Genomic DNA, 22,533 nt, shown 5'->3' on the forward strand with positions numbered 1-22,533 from the left:
CGCACGGATTTCCCAAACGTCAAGTCGGCCGCGACAATCGCGATTACTCGATTGTTTTTATCAGAGCCTACTATTCTGTTTGACTGTGATAAGTTCGTTTATCAAATGTTTCTTATATATTTTACGCAGGAATTGCTACGTACCCATTTAAATGTGCAACGCTTTTCAATCGAAATCAAGAGATTACATGTAAAAATAAAGGTACAGAAGTGAAAAAGTTCAATTTGTGATCTATTTTCGCGAGGTAACGATAAAAATAACTGCACGCGCTGTTTTAATATAGAAAACATTGAGTTGGCCCAGTTTTTTAACAATGGAAAACGCAATATTAATGCCTTAAAGAAATCTGCCTTATATTGATAAGATTTTGCATTGTTTGCCGCTTTGTTCAACAATAATTAACGTCACGACCACAGTGCAGGAGTGATATGAATCGACCACTAGGCAACCTTACGATATAAGCTAATAATAATACAATTATGTAAAACGGTTCGTTTTGCATAGCCATGACAAACGAAATAGTTTTAAAAAACCACACGCTTATTACCGAATTTAATTTTTGTGAAACATCAACGAATATTTGTACCTCCAGAACACTTTAGTGTATGCATGGTGAAACCAATTTGAAGACAGTGAAGAAAAGACTAGAACAACAAATGTATAAACGAAACGAACGGTGTTAGAAGATGCCTGTAAGGAGGGGACTGGTGGCACCTAGAACTACGTTAATTGAAACTATAATTAGAAAATTTGACACTGACAGTAAGTACGCATGTTTCGTCTCTAATTCCCCATAGAATTTTATATTTTAATTTATGGTAAAAAGTCTAAAGGGCAGCCAAGGTGAAACAGAGTATTTAGGTCAATAGGTTGCGTATTTATGTATCCCAGCAGGTCATTATTTGCATCACAACAACCAAACATCCGTTTTCTTCAAAATATTGACGTGCAGATTCAGAACTGTGATATGCGAGTCCAGATGGAGCGCTGGATTCGATTCGCGGATGTATTCTTCGGCAACGAAACAGCAGTACCTAGTAGCAGGTGGGCAGGTGCCTGCCCACCTAGGTGACCTGCGATTCGGCAGGTTTCCGTGCGAGGCTGCTTTGCCTCACAAATAATAATAGTTAAAAAATTAATTAGAAAAAAGCTTTGAGTGAGGAGTAGTAGCTAACACTGTAGTAATAGTTTACTACAATTACAGGGGGTCGTTAAATGCTCTCCGGTGAATTAACTTCGAATTCCCGAGGGCGAAACGCAATTATTCAACCAGGAATGCTCATTTTCGAGAATACTGATCGGGACAATAGTCCATGATCCATGGATTTATGAAACTGTCAGTGATATTGTCGCATGGTACCTGCACATTTCGTACCTCATCTTCTTCATCTAGGTATTCAATAATTCTCCTCGAATTGTCCCAATCCGCCAAAGACTCAACACATGGTAATTTCAAAATTCTGGTTTAGACAAAAAGCATTCTTTCTAACCCGAATAACCTCAACTACCGCGTAGATTCTTTGCCCGTGAGAAGAAGATTGATGGTAAAACAACAATTGAATTTGACTAAAAACTCTATTGTTACCGACGTAGCTGAAATCTGCATACTGGAAACTTTACTGTATTTACCAAAATAAGCTTTTTCATTATCAATTAACAATGGAAACTGCTGTAATAGGATTGCTGCCAGCAAATTTGATCGCGATTAAATTCCTGTCAACGCTACGAGTCCTATCGTAGCTGCTACGAAATTCCATGAAGTCTCCGAAATACATAGTATTTGGTTTTTTAAATTTTACTTCCGAATATAACTCGTGCATTGAATATTGTAGATAACTGTAATCCCATACAGGGTGTCCCACTGGTAAACGCCATTAAACATTTCGGAAAAACTATGAATATCAAAGTTACGAAAATTTAGTGGTTTAGTTAGAACTTTGGGACGACCTTCTCTAAAATATTTTCAACAACGTCACACTTCCGGTTGTACCGGAAGTCGATACTTGCTTGCTTATTTTAAAAGGAAAACACTATATATTATTGCATTTTTGTATACGCTGGCTTTCTTAGAATTAATAGTTTTCAAAATATATGCAATTGAATGTTGAAAGTCACAGATGCAGATGTCTGCAAAATTGCAAATTGCTAACAAACGGAAAGGTATTTTGTAAGTCTTTTTTGCCAGAAGGTCGATATTTTGGTATAATGTCAAGCTTTGCCTAACATTTTCTATAGGGTGACCACAAAAATAGAGTCAACTTGGACATCAAAAAATGGTCAAAACTTAAAAATTTGAAATGCAACCCTATTATTATTTTGATATATTATGAATCTACTAAAAAGTCGAAAAAAACCTATTTTCACATTTACTTAGCTATAGCACAGTCGTATAGTTTTTTAAAATAAAACGTCGATAAAACACATTTTTGCACATAACTATCTTAAAGCATCATAAGGTCTTAGTTCCTTAGGGAGACATTTCCGGATATGGGTTCTTATACTAAAATGTATTCTATTGTTGCACTGAATAATCGTTAGCAGTTTGATACCATAGTTCTGAATTTCTCTGTATACGATAATGCATTAGGTCCCAGTAGATTCCCACAAGGAGGTAATACATATTATCAAAATCTGAGATCTTAATTAGTTGATTACCTCAGATTAAGAAAAATGGCCCACTTGTAGAGCTTTTTAGGCTTCATAAGCCGATAGATCCAGAACCAGTGGAACAATCTGAGGAAACAAATGGCTCAAAATGATGTGAAATACACGTTTCTTACTAAAAATTCTTAAGTATTCTGATACGATAATTATACCAAATATCAAGACAATTTTACAGAAATAAATTCTCTGATTCAAAAATTAATTAATTTAAGGACGATTAATTTTATTAATCAGATCACGGTCAGGTTAAGCAATCTATTTCATGATTTTGGTTTGCTTGACCGTGACTTGATCATGCGTTTTAATGTGAAAAAACAACAAAAGACAGTTACAATGTTTAACCTGACCATCTTCGAACCCAGAGAGCTGAGGTGTCTTGGTCAGAACATATCAGTTTTCCATATTTCTAAGTTAATTCAAGCACAAGCTTCAAAGCTAACGCCAACTTCAGTGTCATTGTCTGTGCCAACTCCAACGTCCAGTCGGGTCTGGACAGCGGGGGCTCCCGGTTGGACCAGTTCAGTCAGTTGGCAACTCTCAACTTTCGTTGCCTTATCGAGCATTGAAAAATTTGTCCTTAGGGTCGATTCTTCAATGTCTTGCCAAACCGCTTATGAAGCAACTTACAGCCAATTTTCAGTCAAAGCGTCTCTATTAATTGCAGATATTTTCTAGATAGCTGTCCTCATTTAAACTCTTGGCTAAGGTTGAATTTCAGTTTGAAAAATACTTCATCTGCCACTTAGTTGTTAACTAATATGTCTCGCTCCCTAACTGGACATTTAAGAACTGATCCTTAGCAACAAAATCAGCTCATGATAGACCATTTTGGAAATTATTGTGGTAAGAATGATGAGAATATTTATGTCGCACGTCCTGTGGGGTTTGAAAGAAATGAGACAGGGAAGGTATGATAATGTTCGTGGATACATCTGAATTCAATTTTTCAGTTTATGCTATAACTAAAGTAGTTTTTGCGATGTTTCAAATGTTGCCGAATTTCGTTCAAAATTTAAGATTCAGAGTGTGTAAATTCCAAAAATTCCGGCATTACTTGGCAAAGCAGCCATTTGATTTCTTCAAAAGAGCACCTTACGTATTTATATACTACTTATCATAAAAATTGAAACACCTAGAAATAATGCGCACATTTTAATGAAATTTTGTAAATATATTGACAACAACATACAAAATAAATTATGTAACTTTTGAATGAACCGAAGTCCAGAAAGTTTTTAAAATTCGAATAATGTGTATAACTACCTTGTGAATTTATACCTTCAGAAACTCATCTGGACATGATTCTAAACAAATAGTCGATTTCCTTTTGAAGTAGTGTATCCCAGGCAACTTAAATTGCATTTTGTAACTTTACTGAAGTACGTCATAGGTTTTTCAGTGTAGTTCTATCTATAATAATAGTAACTTTTCTTCCTTTCATGTAAGATATGTGTTCTATGGGGGAAAGATCAGGAGAGTGTGGAGGCCAAGGAAGCACATTAACATTGCGACATTATAGATAAGGCATAGTTATACGTTCAATATATGCTTCTGCATGGTCTTGCTACAAAGTACGTTTCCAATACGTTGAATGTATGGTATAGCAATTAGTTCTAACACTTCCTGCATGTAACGTGCGGCGTTATGTGTAAAATATGATCAATTATGCTACTACTAGAACTATATACGTATACTAATTTTGGTTGAATTTGATGTATTAATTCTAGGTGTTGCAGTTTTTATGATAAGCAGTACATTTGATCTGGCATTGATCAGATCAAAATCTCCATCCTGATTGACATACCCTAATTCAAGCTCTACTATTGATATCAGAAATTCAGTAGTATAGTGGGAGATTAAGAAATTTTCGATGTACTTAATGTCTCTTGTAGCTGTAAACGGCGAGGAACATAAAAGAAACGATCTTTTCACGGCCCAAAATATGAGCTGCTGAGTAGCATTATTCTATAAAAAATTAATGTCCGCAATCTGGATTCTGCTGTTCTATCACACCAAATTCGTATGAAAGATTAATTATTGCAATTTCGTTCTTGGCGCGAGGTCGGTGCCGACATTGAAATTGCTGTCTAAAAGATTCATCGAATTTGCCAGTTTCTTTTCAAAGTTGCTCCATTTTTCCAAATTTAGGTCAACCATTAAGACATTCCAGCAAAATGTGATTGCAAGTATATTCTGAAAGGCACATGTATGTCACCGCAATAACGTATGAGGTAACCCTGGAACACTGTCCGGAAAATAGGCCATATTTTTCTCATAATTTAGGAGCTTATCGTGCAAAATCTAAAACGATAAAAGTTTTCAAATCATGACATTTGTGGCTTGACTAGTTTGTCGGTACAAGCCATAATGGATTTATTGAGAAAAGCTTTGGCAATTTTATATTTTCAATCGGCAATTTTGTCCAGGCACCGTTTGAAGGAATTAATTCTGGAAGGACGATTCTGACTTTCAAATGGCAGAATGGCGAGTCAAAGAGCAAATAATAGCTGCAACACTGGAGAAAGAGAATTCTTTAAAAGACCTTTGAAAGAACTTACGATATGCGGATGATACCGTATTGCCTCACAACGCTGCGCAGTATCATAAATACGCAAATACGTGCGTCCCTTTGTAATACTTTTTAATTACTTTATTATTATTTAAAATTGCATTACTGAATAAATTCGACCTAACTCGACCCGCTTTGAAGCAATAAACAATTTCGCTCATCAATTATTATGGCAATGCCGTTAAAGGTAAAGATAAATGTAATTATGTTAAAACCATTATGCGGTTCTGTGCGGTATTCCGTTTGTGACTGCATGGAATAGAAATAATAATTTAAATATTCTCATTCACGGAAAAATCTATATCACGTGGAATTTATGTACAGAGTAGTTTCAATATTTGACTTCTATGTGCTGGCGAAACATGCAAACTGCCATCTAAGGCAATGTTGAAATTGCAGTGGTAATAAGGGAAAGGAAACTGCTGTTTCGCAGAAATGCACGTCTCGTGCTTTTTGTTCGCTTCAAAAAAGAATTTTCATTCTGGCCTATTTTCTTGAGGTCTGACCCCTCCATTGGGGAAACAACAAGTTCAAGTATCAAGCCGTAAATTTTTTCGTTGCAATAATGACCTGAATTACCTTGAATGTGTCCGGGCTGGCCTTCCAATGGGCCTTCTCGTTTTCCCGTTTATGGGAGAATTACCAGCGAAAATGTCAAAGTGTGAACGATTTGGAAAACTGCAGTCTAATTGGGCAGATAATAGAAATTTACAAACAGACAGGGAAAGAGAAAAGGGAAGAAGATGATATTGTTGATACATATCTTGATGGGTTTGTTGGCGTTCTTCGTGCAAATGAAGACGTTCCTGTTGCCTTAAATTCTATTAAAAGGAATTGGTTTTCGACCCATAAATACGTATAAAATTAATTGGTTTCGGATAAGTCTCAAATAAACAACTCTGAAAAATCGTAAATCGCAAGAAGAAAAATAAATTTTGTTTAATGCGTTTGATCTTCCGCGTTTTTAATGTATGACAGCTCATATTTATTTAATTCTCATAAAATTGTATTTATTTGACTATCAGCTAGCACAATATACCGATGCAAAACATGTCCATAAGTATTAAAAGTTGCAACTAATATGAAGTATACAGGGTGATTCATTTACAATGACACAACTGAAAGCTGAAGGTGTTGCATGTCAAATGGTGACGATTGAAAAAAATATATATAGGGTGTTGGAAGTTAAAATTTTAATGCATTATTTTGTCATTATTATGAAAATGTCTAGGTTATGCATTTGAAGATTTGTAAACTTATGTTTTTATGTGTTCTAGAAGATGAAAATATATTTGGTTTGTTTTGCTTTTAATTTCTCGTATTATCAAATTTAAACGTAATGTTCCTTAAATAGACTTTTTTCGAAAACGGGTCGAGATATCTAATTGAAACAAGAATACATAATTAATGAAAAAATTACTGATCTTTTAGATTTTTAATCAAATTTTACGTTAGACATACAGGGTAAAAAGTTATTAACTGTAAGTGACGCCCTTTGTTTGCAACGCGACAATTGCAAAACGTATCTAATTCGTTACCCCAAAAAAAAAAGAAATTTTACAAATTTTCAAGTGTCTATCATAAATATTTTCATTTCATTAAATTTATTTCATTAAATGACAAAAAAATTAATTGAACTTTTTACTTTCAACACCCTGTGTATACGAAACTATCAATTTTCGGATAAGGCATATTTTCTCCAATCGTCACCGTTTGACGTAAAGTGTCTCCAGCTTTCGGCTGTTTCCTTGTAAATGAATCACCCTGTATATGAGTGGTTTATTTAAAATATTGTTGACCATTATTAATTATTCGTCGTAGATATGCCTAGAGAATGTCGTAGACACAATAAAATTAGATTAAAGAATTATTAGCAGAAAATTGGTCAAACTACTCTTAAAGCACAGAACGAATTTTAATAGATCTTAGCTGTGGATTTACATACACACATCGCATTCACTTACAGACATATCTTTTTCTGTTTGCTATTATTATAAGTCAAAGGATATCGAATTCATGTCATCAGACGAGATACTAAAAAATATCCAGTTTGTAGTCCTCAAAGAGTCCCGGGCTTTGCAATATTAATCTCAAAATCCCAGAAACTTTCACATCGGCTCACGTACATTGGGTGCCTAAGGTTGTCTTGTCTTGCTATTACTTTGGTCGTTTCCAATAACCCAAGTCCCATTTTAATAACACTTATTATACTCTTTGAGCACCCTGTATATTCAATTTTTTATTTTCTTATTTTCTTCACCCCTGATTGAGATTTGTTCGGGTTAGTTCAGGTTAGCTGGTTTACCTTTGCAATTGCTTTATTGACGATCTTGAATGCTTGTTTACTTTCAGAAACTGTGTTCTCTCACTAATTATAACGGACGAATAGGCAAAATTCTTTTAAACAACAAATACACTAATATGTGTACGCGTCAGCAAACATCTTCAATAATTATGAACAGTGGGTTTATCGCTATAACCTTCCTCAAAGAAGTTAGCACTGAATCCCATCAAAACTTATCTGATTTATTAAGCCTCGTAACTACGAACAATCCTCTGAAATTGTGAGGGAGAAACTTCGGCGATGTTTAAAGCTCTCTGACAGGGTTGTTTCAATAAACCCTCAAATTGGGTGCACCTAGGCCCCCAACGGATTACGAGTAGCTCAATAAAGATTAGGGGTAAACTTTTGGAGTCAACATTCCGAATACCGTCTTTCTGGAAATGTGGAATTAAATTTTCGTCACTTTAGAAGTTGTGGCGGTAAAACTAGAATGTTGTTTTTTTAATGGGAAGAATTTATAATTATTTTATTAATTCGCGTTTAATTACTGCGAAGTCAAGCAATAATGTGCAATGAGTCTAAATGAGTATCTAACCAGTCACAATGAATGTGTATCAAACTTCATTTTATCTCAAAAATTAGCGAAAAAAGGATTATTGAATCGACCTTGAATTGAATTTGAAAATGATGAAAATGATGAAATTGAAAAATTCAGTATTGTGACAAATAATTTGTGAGGATTTCTATTTCGACATCACGAACCTCTACTCGTGTAAGTTTGTGTGTTAATCCCAAATATTCCGAAAAAAAATTGTTATTAAACAATGGCACTTTACCCTACTCCGCATGTCGAGGGTGATGAATTTAATATAAACTTACTTTCACATGAAATGCACCACCCAGTAACAATAATAATTAAGTCTTGTAATTTTGGCAAAATAATGCTTCAAATAGAGTGTTAAATGATCAGAGTTTCAGTAAAAAGAAAAAATGCCAATGGTTTTTTTGTCGTCGAAATTCAAAATTTTTTATTCATTTGTTAATAAATAAAATAATATTTACATGGAAATATCGGTTTATTTTGTTGCTGAACTGTGTACAAGACATCTTAAAATGCCCCCAGTGAAACAGCGTCGAAATTTTTTCCATGTTTTGAATTTTGATGGAGGGCGAATTATCGGCACGAAGCAGGGCGGACTTTCTTTTCGTGAAATTACCCAAAGAATGAATCTGAGTCACTCTACTATTGCGAGAATATGGTCTTCGTGGTCTGAAGAAGGGATTCAGTGACATCGGCCAGCTGGACTTTATTCATTATTAATTTTTTAATTAATAAATATTCTTTCTTTTTTACTAAAACTCTGATCATTTGATACTCTATTATGAAGCATTATTTTGCCAAAATTACAAGACTTAATTATTATTATTACTGGGTGGTGCATTTCATGTGAAAACGAGTGTAGATTGACCTCCTACTTGGCATATTGACTCGTATCTGTAAAACTAAGGAAAATACCGAATCGATTTGTCTCAGGCGCACTGAAGTATCAGCAGCCTTATTAAGGGCAGATAAGAAGAAGAATGAATATTGAACACATAATTTATGAAAATTTATAGAGGTTTAGAAACTTTCGATCGATCATTCCCCTGTAGGAATATTTTTCTATAAAGAGCAGCAGAGGCAAAAAGCATTATTTGCGTCTTAAAATTCAAAAACGTAAACAGTATGGGAAGAGCAAACAAAAAAAATTCTCAAATTTCATAATATTTATTTTGAGGTTTAGAAGATAAATAGCAATTCATGACATATATATTGAAGAAACTAATTCATAGGGCTCATATGTGGGCATTATATCAAAATTTTTAAAAAATCTATATTCATGGTTTCCAAACTGATATAGGGGCTGGGAAGAGAGAGAAGACAGGACATTTCATCACAGACCAATGCCAAAATGCGCGCATTGATTGATTTGATTGATTCGATTGATTTGCGGGACATTGTCGTCTGTTCTGTTTAAAAGAAACTACTCATAAATTTGATAAATATTTGGGTCATAAACACTTTGCCCAAATTTCCCTTTTATCATTATTTCAACATTTTTTTCTGTAGTTTACATTATCAACTAAGTAGGAGGCATTGCATATGCAGTTCCAAAACTTGGCACAAGATCCCAATCAAATGAAACGAAACTAACTCTTATTATTTACATAGACACTCTATAATTTGCAAATGTTGCTCGCTAAACAAAACATCTAAACAGCATTGTATATAAACCCCTAAAAATAGCACCTCGTAAAATTCTCCACACTACAGTCCTGGATATTTTAAGATGCGCTTATTTTAAGAACGTTCTGCCGCAGTTTCCAACTTCTTTGGGAATTCAGTCACTATATGCGGTCACTAGCAAATGACACTATGCGGTCTTACCTGTCAAAAATACCGGTTGTTTATGTCTGACTTACAGTTATGTATCCTGGAATGTTGTGATATAGGGAAAACACTAATTTTATTGCGCGAAGTGGAGTGGAAAGCGTGATGTGCTGAATCGATAATAATGCAAACGGAAACGTAGGATGTGATTAATAGAAACAAAAACATCTGGAAATCTGGACAGACCTTGACATAGCCACTCCAATTAATTGGCACAGTTTATGAGAAACCTTTGATTTCTGGAAAATTTCAAAAGAAATTGCGTTTGATTGATTTCATTAATAGGCTGCAATTTATTTTAGCCAAGTTTGGCTCAAGACGTGTTAGTGCAGTTTTGGAAAAAGAGGCGATAAATAAATACCTAAGATAGTTGAAAAATCCCTTTGAACTATCCACAAGCCTTGAAATACTCATTTCACGTTATTGCCTTCATTAGCATTCAATATAACCTGAAATTTTTAAAAAATTTCCACCGCATCACAGGTTCTCTTTAAATTACAATGTTAGCTTTCTGTTTAAGTTCAGATTTCCTTTCATTCATTTCTTGGTACAAATATAATTTTAACACGATTTATTCGGTAAATGTAAAAACGAATTAGTGTTGTTTTAGTGGGGTGGTGTTGCTATGCTCCGTTTTCTGTCGATTAAACTATGTGCATAGTCAGATCTTCAAGACTAATTTGTTGCTTTCTATACATCTTGAAAAGTACGTTATTAGCCACTTGCGAAATGAACAATAATACACATAGCTCACACAGTGTTGTAATGGAATTCATATCCCCAATAAGCATTAAGAATCAGCTTACTAAGAAAAACATGCAGAGAGTGCCAATAATTTATTTATGTAACTATATGAAAAAAATCTATTTTTAGAGTGTCATATTTCCCCATATATTAAGTCTGATTGAAATATGTTACAGATAGCATTATGAGTTCAGTGATATCAGGAATATTTGTGTTTTTTGCAAACATTCAGTTAATTGCTGTGCCATCTACCAGAAACAGGAAGCATAGCATTAAACAAAGAACTACGGTAAAAGCAATACTGAAAGTGTATAATAGATTACATTCAGGATTTGCAAAAAAACTTCTTGGGAGTAGCTGTAATACTCAAAGATTGACGCTCTAATGCCAGTTCCTTTCATGGAAAAATAATAAATCATAAGGGAAAAATTTGGATTAAACGCAAATCCGGCTATTTTTAAGGGAGCCCGGATCTTCGTAATGATTCATGAGTCATCATTATTTAAGAAATTTTATTATTAAGAACGAAAATTCTCGTTTTTATCCGTTCACAATACAACAAAGAACCGGCAAATCGGACATAAAAGTGCTTGTGTGGGGCCTAAATATAGGAGGATTTTTGGCCACACACAGCGAACTATCCACTGAGATGAACATGGCCTATGAAGAAAAGTGCAATATGCCATCAAAGATCAGTAGATATATCTTAAAGTTCATTGAAAATTCGGATGATATAACTCACGAGAGAGGTTAGTATTCTTACACTCCTAGTGAAATAAATCATTTTTAAACGCTTAAAGAGAGTTGTCTGTGGTTTCAAGACAAATTAACCGAGATAAATTTGATCATTTGGATTACCTCTAAGATCAGAGTAGATGAATGTGTGTGTTTCTTTCTTTTTCACTCTCTTCTCAGCAAACTTGGCAAAGCTTTGCATTCTATTTCTACTGATATGCTGTTGAATTTTTTAATGGCTTTTAAATCTTCGGGATATTTAGGTCTCTTGCAACTATTTGATTCTCAACGCATCTAGTCCCAAAGCTATGTACTCCATGTACAGATGAAGGAGAACAGTAAAGCGCGAGCTTAAACCTATGTCCAACCTGAAGATACTAATTCTTGGGTTAATTATTACACATTTAATTTCTTTCATGTGTGCAACATCAATATTGGGATTAGAGACAGTTATTTTTGTTCTAAGGGTGTAGAACTCAATTTTTAAAAAGTGAAAAAAAAGTTAAAATCGCTCGAACATCTCGGGCAACAATTAGATGAGGGCGTAACAGTTATTTACCTAACGAGGGTGGCAAGTGGTATAGCACGCTGATTGCAGTTAACTGAACGACACGAAGCCGGGGGTGGTAAAAACTTTCGTACTTGTTAGATACAACGTTTTTATATGTTAACTTAAGATAAATACGGAGAAACTTTGCTGATCATTAAAAACTCTGATAGGCCATTTTCCAGTTCAGTGAAATAATTCTAATATGAATTACTAACTTACACATATAACCATGTTTGCTGTTGCAAAAAGTTAAACGAAACGACTATTCTTGATCTTTGCAAAACCTTGATCTTTTGAATCTGAAATGAAAATTTTATTTGTTTTGCCTGAAAGTTTGTTTAAAAGTGAAAGTAAACGTACGGAACAAAATCGTCCTTTCCCTCGTAAAATACGGAAAAGTGGTCGCTGGTGTGTTGTTGGGTATCGATTCTTTTGCAGCAGTTTTCAACAACTTATAGGCCACTTTTATTACACGCCTATCATTGAGTTTCCTAACTCAACCCCCAGTTTAGACCGATTTCTTGAACTTTGCTGGCAGATTTACGTAGTAGGTCAATAATCTTTTATAAGGTCAAAGTTTCCGAAGGTACCACGTTAGTTTGCAATGGCTTATATGTGATTTAAGCTATGTTTTGTAAAAAAATCGTTATGAGGCAAACTAAAAATATATACGAACAATTGGTATGCATCAGATAACAATGCGCGGATATCCATTATTTTATTTGTATCTGGCACGCACTTTTTACGAGTTCACTCGCCGGCGCTCAAATTCTATCACTTAAATGCAGAACAGAGAGGTAACTCTATATCCAGCGCAGGTAACCTAAAATTCGACCCAGTTGGTCAAAGTCTCAATAAAGAAAGGGGTAAGTATCGAGGAAATTGTTGATCTCGAAAATGCTTTTTGAGCGACTCGAGAAAATGTTCGAAATATTTAAAAGGAAATGAAAATTTCTCGATTTTTGCCTACGACGGGATTGAGTACAGCTTTCTGAGCTTTATGGTCTTCTTCAACCCAGATTTCTATTGCATCTCGAAATTTTCCACCTTCTTCCTAATGGCTCGATTGCCTCCAATTCGCGAAACAATTTTACGCGACCTTTTCCGCAAATTTATCCGATCTAATCGTATATTATTGTTGGTGTGGATGTTTACGGAGAACCTCGTGTAAGGCATATACATTTCAATTTTCCCATTTATGCGCAATGCCGTGCAGAAATATGCGGCAAACTTGTTGATATATTACGTATCTAGGCCGCTCTTAATTTATTTTTAATATGTCTGCAGTAGCCTGATTATAGTCATAAAACTTTAACGAAACTTCGAATATTGCTATTCATGTCTTAGTGGCGTCTGAGACAATGGGTAGATTTTGCACCATTTTGTGCACTTTCATCAGCATAATTATGTACGTACGTTCTTTGCAATCTAGGCAGGAAGTAAGAAGGAGTGTTGCAAAGAAAAGCGATTTTTGATATTCTGGAAATGACCTCTGGATTTGACTTTTGATTGAGATCTAGATTGAGATTTCGTTGGTTCATTAAAGATGCTGACGACGAACATAGTTTGGATATTACCTGTATCCATGATCTTCGGCAACACTGTAGAACTTTAGTTAGGTTTAATCAAGGAAGAACTCTTAGAAGAAAGTTTTCATAACTATTTCGAATTTTCAAGAATCTTGGAACGTTCTCTTTCCTTAGAAAGCTAAAAGCTCTACAGAGCATTGATCTCACGGAAACTCTACTAAACTAAGATTCTCCTTCAACATAGGGTAGTCAGATCAGGAGCATACAATGATGATTACAGAACTTCAAACAAATTTCTCTTAACGAATGCCAGCGAACCTACCGGAGTTCGTTTATTACTATTCTCATCCATTTATTATTCTTCCTAATTTATTACTCAAGAATTAATGACTACTTACTTTTAGCGACCACCGTCTCTAATTGAATTCTTAAAGCTCCCTTTCTTGACCTTGAGGGTTGAAATGTTTCTTGAAGTTTAGTTTTTAAGGCCAGTCCCTTTACAATTCACTTTTAGCCTGTTTAGAATATTGGTTTTTGCAATTTATTTGGGATACATCTTCTTTCTTCTCGATCATACCGTGGTTTGTCGCATTTATCTGCAAAATTGAAAAATATTAAAATTGCTACTTGTAAAGATGCACCGAGTCGATAAAATTTTGAAAATATCTAAAACAAGAAAGCTAGCGAAATGTTTAAAAGCTGGCAACGTTGCGACTAAATGTCACGCTTATGACATCCATTAATAGGGGTAGAGTTTTGGAAACAAAAGAATATTGCAGGGTTGCCATTTTTTATTGTAGTAGCTTGGATGTCTGTCCAAAAAATGTCTTAGCAATAGCTCAGATTTACTCTACTTGAACTGGAGATTTTTGCTTCCAGATTCGGTGATCTGACTCGCAGCACAGAGATGGCTTTATGACGTCGGGCTAAGACCTTTAAGACGTCTTTCAGACATCGAATTTTACAAATCATAAAGTCTTGAAGACCCGTGAGAAATGCCTCACAACACAGAACAGTTCTGCTGCTGGGGGCGTTACGAGAATTCACTTCTTATCAGCAACTTTTCTTCCTTTTAATCACGGTTAATCCTTTAGACATAACACAGACTGACAAAAACTTAAATTTTCGAATGGCTGTATCATCATATCACTGAGATATTTTATCATTCGAAAACTGCCAGTTAGTTCTTTGATGTCAAAATTGCCACAGTAACTTCTCCACAGTTTATGTTTCAATTTCCAGGCTAATCAGGCATCAATATCTCATATAACTGAGCTCATTTGTAACTGAAAATACGTAATATCTTGAATGTTTTTATAAACAAATTCTAATAATTTTTTTCTCAATTTCCAGATCGTTCCTTCTTAGTAGCTAATTACTCCAAGCCTGGACAATGCAATATAATTTACTGTTCCGATGGATTTTGCCGCTTGGCCGGGTATTCCAGAGCAGAGGTGATGCAAAGATCAGCTTCATGCTCTTTCCTCTGTGGTCCTCTCACCTCCCAACAAGCAGTCAATGGACTTCGGGAGGCACTCCAGAAGGGAGTGGAGAAACACGCGGAGGTGCTCTACTATCGAAAAGATGGTAAGTTAAATTACCTTTTTAACCATGGAACTATATGAAAAAATCCTCAATCTAAGAACATCTTGTTTTATAAATCATGCAACAGCTTAAAGAGTGCTTTCGTAATATAGACGATCAATTGGCCCATATAGGGTCGATTATGGACTACAATCACTTTGGCATATTTACTAATGTCTATGTACTATGTTATTATTAAATTTGCAAACATGATGATTCAGCCTTATTTGCTTTATTGATTGTTCTCTCTCATAGCTTCTTCTGGATTTTTGCAGAAATATAGGCAAAGAAATTAGCTTTTTTTAATGCTCAATGCAATCTAACTGATCCATGTTGTTATTTTTGCACTGAATAAATATTAGATAAAATTCTGGAAATCCGTAAATAGCCTTATTGTTACTGCAGATAATGCAGATTTATTCGGGATTACCTATAGATATTTTTACATTTTTAAAATGAATTGTTTGATCTGCCACAAGGTATAAGTCTTTAGAACCGTATAGCATTGATATATAGACATTACTGACGTTAAAAATGCTAATGGCAATAAACTCAACATAAATTTCAAATGGTTGAAATGTGAAATCAGATAAAGTTAATAAATTGCTAAAAGTATTCGAAAACAAGCCTGTGAAATTACCGGAAAGATTTAAATTGGTATTTGAGGCTAAACAAATAGGATACGCTAATTTGACATAATTCGATTAATTTCTTTACAAATTATGGGTAAACAAGCAAACTCAGTTTAACGAAAAGCTAAAGGTATTTATGGTCTCATTAGCGAGCTGTAATGGAAGATTAGGTTTCTATCCAAGACACAAACCATTACATTAAAGCTACAATTCAGACGTCTTCACCTCTCCTATTTTGGAAAATACTTAAAATTTAGGAGAATTCTTCCCAATCCCACTTAACAATATGTCCATCGCCACACTACATACAACTCGAACAATGCCCTCCAATCTGAGGAAAACCCGTTATTTTCTCGAGTCGCTACCATTCATAATGAAACATTGACGTCAATAATTTAAGATGTTGTTACTTTTTGAAATTCTTGAAATTTAAGAGAACTTCTTCGAACCCTACTCAACAATATTTCCATGCACCATCTCCACACTACATACAACTTGAACGATGCCCTCTACTGTCATACAAACCATCTATCTCCTCGAGTCGATCCTCTTCATAATTTAGCCAAGCCCCAAGGCGTACCGGGCTCTCATCAATTTTTATCTTCTGGCAACGTGCCATACATCCGTGACGTAATAGCGAATGCCCGTGTGACGTCACGCATGCCGGGCCATGATGCTTCTTATCCCGTGGGAGATGTACAGAGAGCTGGCGACATGGCTGTGTATACGCAGATGGCAGCTGAGGAAGTCGTATTTGTTTGCACGTGGAAAAGCTATTTGGAAGGTCAGAAAAGAAAATCTTTATTCCGAGAAAAGTGTCGAAATAGACTTTACAAATTTATGCGGAGGATGGCGGTTGTTTGAAATTCAGTAACTCCGCAACGTCGAACGTTACGTCTGTTGCTAATGAAATAGGGCATGCTTGCGGGGAAATTTGGAATAACACACATATCCGAGCTCCATTTTAATGCTTCGATAATGACCATTAGCTTGTAGTTAAAGTGGAGAATCCTAAGGGCTAAACTGTTAACGATTTGTTTTTATAAATAATTTTGCCTTTAGGGCTGAATTACATATTAATGCGCTGTTAACTCTGACATCGAGGTAGTTTTCACAGAAACCAAGATCTTGACGAGGCTCTATTTCGTCATTTCTATGGAAATTAGCCTGCAGTTAAACTTGACATTACATTGATAAGTTTGCCCTGAAATCTAATTAAACAAAAGAAATAGGTACCAAAGACAAACCGAGTGCAATTTCTAGACTCAATTAAAATGTGAATAATTTACATTTTAAAATGGTTTCTTAATATCTATTTCTCGATCTCTTCTGCCAGAATTCGCCTTAACAATGGAGATATTGAAATACAGGGTGGGCCATCAAAAAGTTTCTATTTGATTTTGTGAGCGTTTGCTGGAGAAAATTGAAAAACGCTTGGGTCCGTCAATTTCATATTTGAGGGAGACTCATCTCTTTCATATTATTATGAAAGTAAATATTACTGTCTGGCAGGGGTGTCAGTGACCTTGAAAATTTTGAATGGAAAGGGATGTCGAGTGGCAGATTGTTTTAAAACGCTCTGAATTCTCTTTTCAACAACAAAAATTTTTCGTCATTTGGATTAGTAGTTTTCGAGAAAGTACGTCATCAAAAATTAAATGTCTTACCATTTTTAGTCCAGCGAATGTTGAAAATGGCCACCACCAATCTCCCTACAATAATATAAGACCTGTTCAAAGTGTTGTCGGATATTCTGAAGCACTTCAGGTGTTATTTGGCGGTATTCGTGTATAACGCTGACGTAAGTCTTCTAAGGAATTTGGCTGTGTGGAATAAATTTTTGACTTTAAATGACCCCACAAAAAAAGTCCAATGGAGTTATATCGGGAGAGCGAGCGGGCCACTCAATAGGACCTCTCCTACCGATCTACCTTTCTGGAAAATTGTCTTACTGCCTTGGCGTAGTGTCGAGGAGCACCGTTTTGTTCGAAAGTCAAACTTTCTGCGCTATATCGGTTATCTTCTTCGACAATAGCTGTTATTGCTGAATCAACGGCGTTTTCTAACAACTCTAAATACATTTCTCCTGTTAAATTGCCAAGTAAAAAAATGAACCAACGATCCATAAATTCCATTTCCATAAATTCCTACTCACATATTTAATTTTTCGAGGTGCTGGGTATGAGTCTACCGAAAAATTCTTGGATTAGAATCTGACAAGTACCGACAGTTATGTCTGTTAACTGCACCATTTAGGAAATTTCACCATTCGTCTAAAAAACAAACATTAAACAGAAACGGTGGATCGGTCAAAATGTGTTTACTTATCAGCTCACAAATTGTAAACGTCGGTCATTGTTATCTATCATTGAGATCTTGGATTAGCTTAATTTTGTACGAATGATATTTATGTTTTCGTAAGATTCTCCGTAAACTTGTTCGCTAAACACCTGCTGTAACTGAGAGTTGCCTGGTACTCAGTGCAGGATCCATCGCGATATGCTCAAGAACTGCTACTTCAACAACTTCATTTAGTATAACAGGGTTTTCAACGTTTCTCTTTTTATTTGACACTAACCGTGTTTCTTGAAATGTTTTCATTAATTCGGAAACGTATCTTTGGGATAGAAACTTATCATGATATCTATCATTAAACAATAGTACTGCGGCTCTGGCACAATCATTATTTTTAAAGAAGAGAGAAATGATTTCCACTTTTTCCTCAGCAGAATGGGTCATTTTTGCACTACAAAACGCAAAATACGGTTTTAATTATTCGCGCTGAGACAGTAAACTAACAAGTTTAACAAACCGAAAATGTTATTAAAACTTATTTTGGTATTTTACCTGCCATTGTTGTTCAGGCTATTTTTTGGATGGTGTTTATTTCATTTTTCTTAGCAGTTCTCAAGACTTTCAAATAGTAAATAAATTTTTGATGATGTATACGTACTTTCTCGAAAACTACTAATCCAAATTACGAAAAATTTGTGTCGTTGAAAAGAGAATTTAGAGCGTTTTAAAATAAGGTGCCACACGACACCTCTTTCCATTTAAGATTTTCAAAGTCACTGGCACCCTTGGCAAACGGTAACATTTACTTTTAGAATAATAAGAAAGGGATGCGTCTCCCTTAAATATAAAATTGACGGGCCCGAGCGTTTTTCAATTTTCTCCAGCGAACGCTCACAAAATCAAGTGGAAAGTTTTCGATGGCTCACCCTGTATATGAGACAACATGAGATATTGAGGTGCTCTCTCATGAAACTTTCTAGGTAACTAGTTATTTTCTGGTGCAAAAATACTTGAGATCTCAATAAGTAAAACCGCCTTTCATGTAATAAATTTCCTGTTAATTTAGACTGTTATATAATGCCATTTATGATGTTAGATTAAGCGAATGCCATAAAAATACCGAAAACGAGGTCCCACACCTGAATTACTAGACACTATCACATCATCCTGTACTGTTCGTACAGACTTAAAGCCTATTTATTAGCAGTGTCAGGAAAGTTCTCTAATTTATGGTTTTTGGATATTGATACAAAGTAGGGGCCTGCCTCATCCAATCAGTCTCCCGAAGATCAAAGTACTCATTAAAAACGTTTTTTCAGATTGATTCCTATTGGCAAAATTTGATAAACTATCACAAGTTAATTATACAATATCTGTTTGCCTGGAGCCGTGTTAAAATTAGCAACATTTCTCTCTTCACAAGTGCCTACATTCGGAAACTCCCAATACTCATGTTTGCTAACCATAAAACCTTAACATGAAATAATAAATAATCAATTTCAAGGATCTAAAAGTTGTGAAATTATTCCACTGCAATGCGAACTAGGAATGATTTACAAATTCAGGATCAGGATTAGTTATCGCGGGTTCAATAATGATTCGTTAACTCACAAGTTGATGGTGAAACTGAAGATTTGACTATGCCTGCAAATGTGAGTTTTAGATTAGATGAGTAAACTGATACTGATATGGGATTAGATAATGTCTGGTTCGACATGTCTTCGATATCAGACATGTTTTCCCTTCTCTATAAAACATTCAGCGAAATGTTGCCGTCAAGTCGCTTTAGTTTTTTCGGGAAATTTGGCTTCAATTCGTGTTTTCATAAGTGTGTAGTGGCGTAAGCAGGCATTTACGTAACTCGTACATCAATACTCTCACTCCAGTACATGGATTATAATTTAGGTGTACTTATTTTAGCAGGAGGTCACAAGGTCACGACGAGCATTTCAGATTACAATCTTGTCCCTTGTTGGAAATTTTATGGACCGGAAAAACGGTGGCTTGTTTGATATGCAAATTCCTATGGTGATATATTTTTCATCCAGCTATCGTTTGGCATTCAGGAGATATAAAGAGGGAAACGTTTTGAAATTATATACGAGTTTTTGGCCCATACACATTCACCTTTTCTTTTCAAAAAAGTTTAAAAACGCGAACCGATAACTCGTCAGGAGGGTCAACAGCTCTCCAACTAAACATCAATTTACATATTTTTTGCGCATACCAGGGCCCATTCCCAGTCAGTTACTTTTGCTAATTATTTTTTTGTTTATTATTCTTATTTGTGCTTTTGCTTCACTCTTTTTCATTCGCGTGATTGTCGCCCTCGCCCTCCCGGTTTGTGTATTGGGAACGACTTTGCTTCTTATGTAATATACTATGCATGAACACGTAAAACTTGTTTAGTCTTACTTGTATGTAAATGCATAATAAATGATAGCGTAACTTAGTCCGTTCTTTTAAAGGAAGCATGACAAACCATCTACCGTTTAATGAGTCAAAGTGGGTGTTGCCAAGATTTATTTTTTAAACATTCCTAGTTTAATACCAGACACATAATAAACGACGAGTAGCCAGCTCTCCTTTGGTTTGAATGAAGCGTGATGGCTAAAGTTTCGAGGATGACAAATTGGGCGAAATGAAAAAATATACAGCAAAGTTTCTATTTCGGTTTTTAGTTCTTAGCATAAAGGACAAAAAAAATAATGGTTTCCCTCCTCTTTGTCTTATGTTGCATTGTCCAACGTTTAGTCCATTTGGAAAACACTGAACGGAATCGAACAATTTTATTTGAGTCCGTCAAAATTGATATTTTTGAAGAATCATCTCCATGACTAGCTCCGAGTGGGGACTTGGTCTTATTTGGCAATGAAATGAGGTTTTTATCTGCGAGTGAAAGAAAACCGAGAGCATATCAATTTTACGACAAGCAGCAGGGCAAGCCTCGTATTTTATCCGGCCCCATTTTAAAAACATCTCGCTGGAAAAATTATCCAGTTATTCCAGTTTCTTTTCTTCAGCAGGTCATGTCGCTGAATGTTATGCAAAAGCATTTCGAGTAACGTTCAGTGCGTCAAATTATCAAATTTCCAGTGGCGCCCCCAATCAAATTGCAATCTTTTGATCCGCATTCAAATTATACCCTCTTAGGTCTTAAATATCTTAGAGTATCATCAGCCGCTTTACACGAATTAGGCCAAATTGGCTTCCGAAATTCTGGCCCATGAGGGCAGGCTGCTACATTTTTATGGATAATTCCAGGTGCCTATAATTTGCCATGGAACGAAATTAGGCTAAAAAGGCTCGCCTTTTGAGGGTTAAGTTCCCGATCGATAGAATAGCGTAGAGGTAACGGTTTTATCGGTCTGATATGGAAAACACGCCGCCTTCTAGATTAAGAATATTATCGGCCCCTATTAAGAAAACTCCCTTAGTATGGACACAACTGGCGAATTTTGCGGACATAAGTGTTGTACCGTCGCGATTATCCATTAATGTCCATGAGGCATTCGGCCTTATAGATTTGCTTCCACTATATTAATAAAAGTTCAATCCTCCCGAGTGACACGTTTTGAATTATCATTCATTACGCTGCTAAAAATTGGTGATTTAATTTTTCGTAAGTAAATTTTACTTTAATTTCACTAAGTGTAGATTATAAAGTTTTAATTCCACGATTACTGTGTGCAGGAAAGCAGATTTTTCCAAAAAAGTATTAAATATGCACTAAGGTTGTTATGAAAAATCGAGTTTCTATGAGTAATAATTTCAGGCAGGAAGACGAAATGGTCGATGGCCTTTTCCTGGGAAATTTCATATAAATATAAATTTAATGTTTTTCTCAGCTTTCTGATTAGTGAATGAACCATGGAATCGCATCTATCATTAATAGGTTCTCGCGCAACTCTATTGAAAAAACCCTATAAATGCCAAAGGAGTTGGAATTTCTTTTTGGTCTAAATCAATTGAGATGTCCTTCACCTTTCTACAGGCGCTACGTAAATTTTGTTTAAGTTGCTGCTCTATGCATGCAAAAGCATATGTAGACGATATGAGACGGAGTTCTGGGAAAAATAAGAACTAAGGTAGAGTTTCGTCGTTACAAATTCTTCCATATCAATAAACGCTCTATATTTTCGATTTCTAAAATTTAAATACTTTTAGTTCTCACACGATAAAATTTTTTGAGGACTGATAGTATTTTCTCAGTGTTAAGTTAAAAACTCGATTTAAGATTTTGGATAGAAGTCTGGTATACCGTGCGGCTCTAAATTGTACCCCCGCAGTTAACATTAAATTTTTATTTTTTTTTAAATTAAAAAATAACATTAAACAGGACAAAAAATACTATCTTTTGACGTTTGGTTATTGTTGAAATGTTGCTCACTTCACCACTGGCGTAAAATGGCTGATTTTTTAAATCGAGTCATGGGTCAAGTGCCATTTCAAATTTAAGGTCTTTCAATATTACACTTGATGGGGTGTGGTGATTCAAAATATATCGATTAGTTTT

At 35.2% G+C, this 22,533-nt stretch overlaps 1 protein-coding gene across 7 annotated transcripts in view; it reads left to right on the top strand.

Annotated features, from left to right (window-relative positions):
• The window catches only part of sei (seizure), an 83,913-nt gene continuing 61,380 nt past the window's right edge, over nt 1–22,533 (top strand). For 2 of the 7 annotated variants that reach the window (XM_066395926.1, XM_066395925.1), the window contains exons 1-2: nt 1–762; nt 14,860–15,093. In XM_066395926.1, the coding sequence (XP_066252023.1) occupies nt 687–762; nt 14,860–15,093 (310 nt within the window). In that variant the 5' untranslated portion in view covers nt 1–686. Of the gene's footprint in view, nt 763–11,034; nt 11,442–14,859; nt 15,094–22,533 lie in introns of those variants that run through there. The other 5 variants (XM_066395920.1, XM_066395924.1, XM_066395921.1 and 2 more) reach the window with 3 other exon arrangements.

This window comes from Euwallacea similis, chromosome 12 (assembly GCF_039881205.1).
Source record: "Euwallacea similis isolate ESF13 chromosome 12, ESF131.1, whole genome shotgun sequence".
Taxonomy (NCBI): Eukaryota; Metazoa; Arthropoda; class Insecta; order Coleoptera; family Curculionidae; genus Euwallacea; species Euwallacea similis.